We start from the raw sequence: 9,146 nt of genomic DNA, 5'->3' as shown, positions 1-9,146 counted from the left end.
GCAGATATTGACAAAACCCTTACCCACCAATGGTTAATGGCCTCTGGTTTGAAATCAGAAACAGAGGGGTTTATCATAGCAGCCCAAGATCAATGCCTACCTACAAAGAACTACCAGGCCAACATATTAAAGAACGGCAGCTCCCCATTATGTCGTATATGCCAACAACAAAATGAGACCATCGATCATGTTGTCTCCATGTGCAGTTTGCTTGCGCCTACAGAGTATCTCAACAGGCATGATAGAGCTGCACAATATATTCACTGGGTAATTTGCAAAAACCTGGACTTGCCCCATAATAAAAACTGGTGTTGATAATGATGATGGTCATAACGAGATGATGGTGAGGATGATGGTGATAACGACGACGATGATGATGATGTTGATGAAGACGTTACAAGAAAGAACAAAACATTACAACAATATTGCACAACAGTTTAACATTTGTTAAGGTGAAATAACAATGGAGAAATAAAATGGTAGTTTTGGATGTATTAGTTGAAAGACATAGGCTGCGGTTTCAAGTCACGTGTTGGGATTTCATTGCATTTCTGCACAGACCAATTTATTCAGCATGACCTCAGTTCACCCAGTTGGGATAATGCCTGGTGGACTGATCACATAGATATTTCAAGTAACTACATAACGTTGAAAGTAATTAAGTCTGTTTAGCACTGGGTGTGCGTATATGTGTGTGTGAGAGAGAGGTGGAGAAGAGGAAGAGAGAGAGAGAGAGAGAGAGAGAGAGAGAGAGAGAGAGAGGAGGGGAGATAGAGAGATTTGTGATGTGAGACAATAGTATTGTCTGACGATTGAAATGTTGCTGCTTCTCTCTGCTTGCTTTCATGGTAGGAAGTAGTTGAAAGACAAGCTTTACCAAGATAAGGCCTCAGTTGATCCAAAGAAACATTCTAAGGCTGTTTGTTACTTGTTCTTTCCTACAGTTGGAATTAAACTCATTACTTTTATGCCCACTGACCTAATATGTCGTCCATTTAGACATCTGGTCACTATGTGTATCAAATAAAGAGAACACCACAGCTGTATCACTTATTGTAAATCTTGATTTATCGATAATCAATTGTAAAGAGCAAAGTTCTTGGACTATTGAATTCAAACCATCACAACAGTCACGTTGTTACTTTGTGCTCGGTGCATAACGGTTCTCATCTCAGTGTGTTTGACTGGCACAAAGGACTCACTCAGATATTACAGCTGAGTGGTCTGAGATAGCAGTAAAAATTACTTCTCTAACAATAGCATGATGCAAAGATAATGTCCAAGTGTTGATCTCTTAGTCAATCAATTGTTTCTATATGCTGAGGAGTCATTTCTGAAATTTCTTACTCTATTGTTTATCAGTATTATTCTGACACACATGTGTCTCCATTGTTCCAAAATACATCTATTCCTGTTGTTCCAACATACGTATCTCCATTAAAGTTCCTCTGCTTACAGAATAGCAACTTCTCTAGTTTTGGTGCGAAACTAAACTCTGGTAGTCATTGATAAATATTTTTTTATGGACTAGGAATACTATACTAACGCTGCTTCATAGTTCTTGGATGACTATGGCAATCACACAGACCAGACCAAACCCTGTTCTCCTCCTCAACAACGTTTTTTCCTTCAGAAATAACCTACTGATGATCAGGTAGGGCATTGAATATAGTAACCACATCAGCTCGAGAGCAACAACCTCCAATGGTTATGAGTGCTGTCTCTTCTCGTCATCTTACTAACTTATAAAAAAAAATCTAAAACAAATGAAATGCATACACCATTCTTGCATTATCCCATCCTTCCATGCCAGCACAGAAGAACTGATGTCAAGCAGGAAAAAAAAGACAAAAACAATATTTTAAAAATATTGTGAAGTGTTTGAGTAACGGAAATTGTCTGAAGTAAATTGTACATTTTATATGGTGAATGAATGAGGATGTAGTTTGAGAAACCAGTCATCATGAAGAAGCTCGTACTCTGTGGCTCTGTCGATAGCATTTGTCATTGCCAAACCGTCATCAGATGAATAAATGTGCTCTTCAATCAAAGGAATGTTTTCCTCATCTGTAGAGTCCAGCTTAATATTGTGAATGTAACAGACCAATTCTGTCATGTTGTCAGGAATGATGAAGAGCTGTTTGCTCTTGTTCTTTGGTGCCAAATAGTTAGGATTCGTGTAGTTCATGGCACAATCAATACAGTTTGTTACTGTGTCGTTCATAATCTGAAGTAAAATAGACGGGTTAGATTTACATAGTTCTGGATATAATATTTTCTCTTTCCAAGCAGTTACTTGTTTAGAATAACCTTCAGAATGGATTAAAATGATAAAATCAACTGATTTGAAGATATCTGCTAAATCAGTCGTTATTTTGTTATTCTCGTTTAGGTTTAAGACTTCGCAGAAGCAGTGTTCATGTAGGTACACCATGAAAGAATCACATGCCCTTTGGTGCTGCTCGTGGTCAAAAGTGTTGATGACATATACTTTTATTTTGTTCTTTTCTTTTAGTTCTGGTTGGGAACCTGAAAAATGAAGGAATGAATTGGTTTATAGTCACCGAATATTTATATTAAAATCACCGTTTAATTACGGTTAATTTTATCATTGTATATTGAGAGAATACTGAGAGGAGTAGATCAGGCACTCGGGAAAGAGAAGGCTGGGATTCCGCAAGAAAAGAAGCACAACCGAGCAAATAGTTATCCTCAGAAACATTTTAGAGCAAGTCCAAGAGTGGAAAGCAACACTGTATGTTCACTTCGCTGACTTTGAAAAAGCCATTCACTCAGTCCACCACAAAGAACACGAAAATAAAGAGATCATATGGCATTTCTGACAAGTTGATTAGGATGGTGCAGGCCTTGTACAACGCCTTCGGGTACACGGTAGTGGACGACGGAGACAGTACAGGGTGGTTTAAGGTTACAACTGGAGTCAAGCAAGGATGTGTCATGCCAGGCTTTCTGTTTTTCTTGGCAATAGGCTGGGTCATGCAAAGAACAACAGAAAAGCATAAGAATGACATTAAGTGGAACCTCGAGAGTACACTCGAAGATTTCGACTTCGCTGACAACTTAGCGTTGCTATCATCCACCTACGAACACATCCAGAGCAAGACATACAGACAGGCACAGAACTCAATCCAGAAAAAGGTAAAGCACTAAGGAATAATGCCAGACAACAAGCTCGTGGAAGAATCGGCGACAACGCGGTGAAAATCATCGAATAATTTGTTTACTTCGGAGCAACAATTATGAAAGACAGAATGGGGAACGAGGGATATAAAGAACAGAATATTCAAAGCCCAAAGAGCATTCTATAATCTAGCAAAAATATAAGGAAGCAATGGTACAGGCCGCAAAACGAAGCTGATGCTGTTCAAGACATTGACCCAACCAGTATTACTCTACGGATGTGAAAAGTGGAAAGTGACAAAAGTGTTTGAGTAACGGAAATTGTCTAAAGTAAATTGTAAATTTTATAAGGTGAATGAATGAGGATGTTGTCTGAGAATCCAGTTACCATAAAGAAGCTCGTACTCTGTGGCTCTGTCGATAGCATTTGTCATTGCCAAATCATCATCAGATGAATAAACGTGACTAAAGCGACTGTCTGAGGCGGAAAAAGATCAGCAGAGCATCCTGAAACCATATAGCAAAAAACCGTTGACAAAGAAAGGAGACGAGAAAGGTGGAGAAGCTGGAATGAGATCAGACAGTGGCAGAAAACAGAGCTGGTTCGAGAGATCGTGTTGCAGCCTAAGATGCCTCATGGCACGAAGGGAGCTAACTAATATCTATTTTAATCAGTGTATTTGTTTATCACTGTATATTATAGTTTATATTTATTACACGCACAAGCACATATAGCCCCAAAAAGGCGAAATAACTATAGGTAGGTGTATATGGACACTGAAAGAATGAGATGCACGTCACAACATCAAGTGGATGATACTAGAAAAGTACAAACTTCTTATTTACAGCTGTAGGAGTTAGAGGTTCTGTTTAGTTGAGAAAAGAATAGTATTGAAGGTTCCCTTTCATCAAGACACCATCCTGAACTTTAAAAGTGAGTTTATTTTTTTTCTCCGTCTTCATGAGCGCAGATATATCTTTGCAAACTGGCCGATTGAACCTTAAATATAAACGTTAGCTCTCTCTCTCTCTCTCTCTCTCTCTATCTCTCTCTCTCTCTCTCTCTCTCTCCCTCGATACTTCTCTGCACTGCAGTATGAAAAATCATAAGATTTATCATGATCGATTTTGCCATATACAAGCCCATACATATACGTGCATGTACACAACTTCCATACCTCTATCCTTCGCCCTCATCCCACTCTCAACCCTACCCTGCAAGCAAATATCTAGTATACTTGAGAATTACGGGTCCTCCACCAAATGACATTTTCAGACTTACTAATACATGTTGCAAAAAGAGCCTGTCACGCTGGCTAATGAGTATTCGTTCTTCGTCAAGTTGACCATTTTAGAACCCGATTCCCGAAAGTGGTTGTTAAATTTCTATCACAAGGGATTAAGATTAATTTTAGAGGTGAGTGTAATGCTTGTCCAATACAATTGAAGAATTCTTTTTAGCTCGGGGCTGAACTTTGGTGAAGGAAAACTTATCGAAGTAAAGGCTAGTTGCTTGTGCTTCCGAAGTGTGCCACTCTCTCTAGTTTACTTTTAGTAAGAGGTGAGGATATGTGCTCTTCGGGGGTTTTCTCAACCCCTGCACTGATTTTGGCACGCTTTCGCTTTTATAATTACTTTAGTGCGGGAAACGTCATAGAACATTCTATGAAATAGAGTGATATTCCTACAAACTGATTGGTCGGTCATCAGGGCACGTCACTTGATTCAATTATGGACTTGATCCAGATATCAAAGCAGTAAGGTTTTGGTTCTAGACCTCGCTACAAGCCATTCACTCTTTCTATATTTACTCAGTCATTCACATTTTGGTATATTTACGAAAGAGAACTTCCTTCTCTATTCTCATCTTCCTTCTCTATTCTCATCTTCCTTCTCTATTCTCATCTTCCTTCTCTATTCTCATCTTCCTTCTCTATTCTCATCTTCCTTTCCAAGTGAAAATTTAAGAGTCGATGAGGGCTTGATCAAAATGGAAAGTGTCTGTCTTCTGCCAGTTTAACCTCGTCTACCACACAATCTCTTTCGTCACAACCATTTGGCTGGAAGACTTCTTGACCTTCCATGTTAAAGAAGTAAAGCGGAAGCATTCGGCATAATGAACTCAGCTGATAGGTGGATATATCCTACATGCCGACTACTGTTCGACTTAACTCTATGAGTCAACAATACCTTGGAAGTCACTGAGTAGGACCAGAGTGGTCCATTCCACTGTGCATATTTTGGAGAGACCCGAATGATGGCACTTTCATGTCTTTAGAGATTATTCTGAACTGGAGGTACTGCTCCATAACACAGGTCAGCCAATGATTTCTGGAAGTTAATAAAAATCATAAAGCGGCAAGCTGGCAGAATTGTTAGCACACCAGGTTAAATGCCCTGCGGCATTTCGTCTGTCTACATGTTCTGAGTTCCGCCGAGGTCGACTTAGCCTTTCATTCTTTCGGGGTCGATAAAATAAGTACCAGTTGAGCACTGGGGTCGATATAATCGACTTACTTTCCTCGACGAAGTTGCTGAAAACCAATAATTTATAGAAATCATGATAACTGGTTCTTTATTTGCAACAAAGTTGAATGTTGCATATTACATACATAGTAGGAATTTCACATTGAATACAACATAGAAAAGTTCCAAATGTGTTTCAGTATTAAAATAGCTGCCTCCTCTCTACCCCTATTATGAAATTACAGACACAAATCGAAATTGGAACCATTTAATTACATTGCGCCAATCACTCTCACCTACCGGTCAGCAAACTTACTGCAAGGCAATACTTCCCCATCCATCATTTCAACGACCTTTTTTCTTCAAATGAAAGTTGAAAAAGTACCATTTGAAGCACTTACAACACCACCGCTTAAGGTATAGCTACTAGAGAAAAGCTGCTTGCTGTTGCTTGTCAATGGAAGGTGACCGGGTAGTTTGCGATGGCCTTGGCAGACAATACAATCCGTTTTACTTTCTTTAAAAAGTGGTCGTCCTGATCCCACAAATGTGAAATGTTTGGACCGTGAATGAACGAAAGGAAAGTTGTTTCATCACCCTACAAGCATCAAATATCGGCCTGGGTTAAAGATTTGCAGCACCACTTGTACAACAAAACTTGAAATGGCTATCCCTGGTAGCACTACAAGACAAGAACTTTTGGAAGTTGCTTATAATCTTTTCATTACTTATCTGATAGTCTGCTGCAATGCTGATGGAAGACGCAAAGTACTGCAAAAAGACAATTTCAGCAGCTGAAATTGAGGATACTTTAAGTGGCTGTGAAGAGAAAATCATTGGGAGTGAATAGACTGTGCTACAAGTGTATGGCTACATGCCACACTCGTCGGCTGCAGTCTGCAGCAGTCTACTTCAGTTGGTAATGAACTTGAAACATCCGTAGTTAGGTAAGCCGAAGAATGTTGACGGCTTCTGGAGACTATTTAGGATGTCCTTGATGGCCGATACATCCAATTGTTTCCAGGTCATCGTCGACGACATCCTTTTCTAACTCTCTTTAGATTGTACCATCGACAGCCAAACTGGAATTAAAGATTTCATTTTTTTTTTTGTTCTTTCCAGATGTTGAGACTCCTAAACTAGATGAGAAAAAACTTAGATAATTGGAGACATGCTCTGTAACTGACCCGTCCAACCCATACCGGTATGGAAAAATTGATATTAAAACGGTGATGATGATGATAACGACGACGATGATGATGATGTTGATGGTGGTGGCGGTGATGAACCATAGTGATAGTGTTTGTTTCGCAGTTTCAAACTCTTAAAGGTTCATATGAGCTCAGTACAGCGTTTATACGAATCACTCGTTAGTTTTACAGTGCTTCCACAGCCTATCAATCCTATTTAGATATTCATTTAAAGCTAGATGCACCTGACACAATATAACAGCAATAACAAGATATGAATTACAGCCTTATATCTAGTCGTCAGTATTTCAAACCCTTGCCCATGCACGGTTGTCTGAGTCCATTTGTCCCACAGTTGTCTGAGTTCATCTTTAACTATTGTTCCTCCGCACATTTCCTCTCTTACCCCACGTCATATTTTGTGCTCAAGTAGTTTAAACTTTTCTTACTTTTATATTTGCCATGATAAACAATATCAAAATATACTCACCATTATCTAACTTTGTCGTTTTTCTGTAATTTCGCCGGTATTTTACTGGAATTGGAAAAATAGAGAAATTGAGAAGTGCCTAATCATAGTAGTTTACACAAACTGCAAATACATAATAGAAACTGTGGTGAATTTGTTCTGATTTGTTTATTAGGAGTGGAAGTTAAAATATTTCTCCAAATTCAAAGATGTTGAGATGGAATTATTGATGATGTAGAATTTAGAAGCAATAATAATAATAATAATAATAATAATAATAATAATAATAATAATAATAATAATAATAATAATGATAATAATAAAGTGAGGAAACCTTGCTAGGGGCAGTTGAGATGAGGGCGGATTGAAATCAGGGAAAAAGAAAAGAACAAAACAAGGACATGAAGACGCACCATGTAACAACGGACTACAAAGTCAGTTCCATGTAGCCAAAACTGAAGTTGCCGGAAAACATAGGTGGGTCTGGTTGAAGAAGGGAACATTGAAAAAGGAGACCAGGAGCACAATTCTGGCAGCGCAAGACCACGCTTTGATCACAAATTGGAGGGTCACACTTAGGAATGAGCAAGTGTCTCCACTGTGCCGAGTCTGTAATAGAGTTGACAAAACCATAACCTACATCGTGTACGAATGCCTTTGATTTGCTCAAAATATAAGCTGTGGCAACATGATGAGGTAGCGAAAGTGCTACATTGGAAACTTTTTAAAGAGTGGGAGCTAGAGACAGGCAAGACGTGTTACGAGCACAAACCACAGAGGGTGGCAGAGTCGGAGACCTGCAAAACCCAGTGGGATTTCCCAATACAAACAGACCAGGTGCTTGAGCACAACAAACCAGACCTAGTGGTGGTCAAGGTGAACCACATGTGTTCCATAATAGATGTTGTGTGACTATTTGAGCTACGAATAGTCAAGAAGGATGACATATATATATCCCTCTTAAATACGAGATTGTCCGACTATAGAAAATGAAGACGGTGAAGACAATGTCAATTGTTGCTGGGTTCTTGGGGACAATATCAGAAGGCATCAAGAAGGATATAAAAGAAATTGGAATAAAGTGCCCAGTAGAACTGTTACAAAAGGTTTGCCTCCTTGGAACGACCAGAATCATCAGGAAGGTATTCGATAGTTAAAAAGGTACCGTAGGCTGCATGTAGCAAGCCCGCTAGGCATGCAAAGACTCCCGGAGTTCCAACAAAAACTGATGTAAACTGCTGTTGCTGCTGCTGCTGCTACTACTACTACTACTACTACTACTACTACTACTACTACTACTTATAATAATAATAATAATAATAATAATAATAATAATAATAATAATAATATGATGCAGTATCAGGCAGTGACTCTCATGGCTTCTGATCTTAACTAACTGAAAATACTATGTACATTGTTTTGTCTTCGTAGATTTGTTTATCAGTTGTTTGACCTTAACCAGTTGAGCATGTCCCTTAGTAGCTGACGATATGTGCATATCTGATCATGAGCAGAAGTAGTGAGAGAGCATCATAGCTATGTGTTGAAAGGAATTCTTTGGGGTTTGGATAGTTCACCTTTGGAAACATGTTTTGTTCAACATCCTTAAACAACCATTATTCAGGGAACTTTTAAGCGGGATGAGCTACTCGACCTGAAGAAAATTCTAACTGGGTCCTACCTGCAAGGTCATGCACTGTTTATCTTGATATGAGATCACAATGAGGCGCACATATGGTTGTGATACATGTGCCTGGTGTACCCTTATCAGACGGGTAGTCATGATGGGTATGTTGGGCTTCGTATATTTTACCCCAGTGTCACTTTGATGGAATGCACTGCTCTGTCACTCAATAATAATAATAATAATAATAATAATA

The 9,146-nt window shown here is 38.9% G+C and overlaps 1 protein-coding gene across 1 annotated transcript in view; it reads right to left on the bottom strand.

Annotated features, from left to right (window-relative positions):
* Positions 1-421: 421 nt before the first annotated feature.
* LOC106867782 (uncharacterized) overlaps positions 422-9,146 on the bottom strand; it is a 59,995-nt gene continuing 51,270 nt past the window's right edge. The window contains exons 5-6 of the mRNA XM_052971654.1: positions 7,288-7,332; positions 422-2,529 (exon numbers count right to left, since the gene is read on the bottom strand). Coding sequence (XP_052827614.1) covers positions 1,919-2,529; positions 7,288-7,332 — 656 coding nt within the window. The 3' untranslated portion in view covers positions 422-1,918. The remainder of the gene's footprint in view (positions 2,530-7,287; positions 7,333-9,146) is intronic.

Source organism: Octopus bimaculoides, chromosome 11, assembly GCF_001194135.2.
Source record: "Octopus bimaculoides isolate UCB-OBI-ISO-001 chromosome 11, ASM119413v2, whole genome shotgun sequence".
Classification (NCBI taxonomy): domain Eukaryota; kingdom Metazoa; phylum Mollusca; class Cephalopoda; order Octopoda; family Octopodidae; genus Octopus; species Octopus bimaculoides.
Note: the sequence above shows the minus strand (reverse complement) of the source record. Positions and strands in the feature narration are given on the sequence as shown.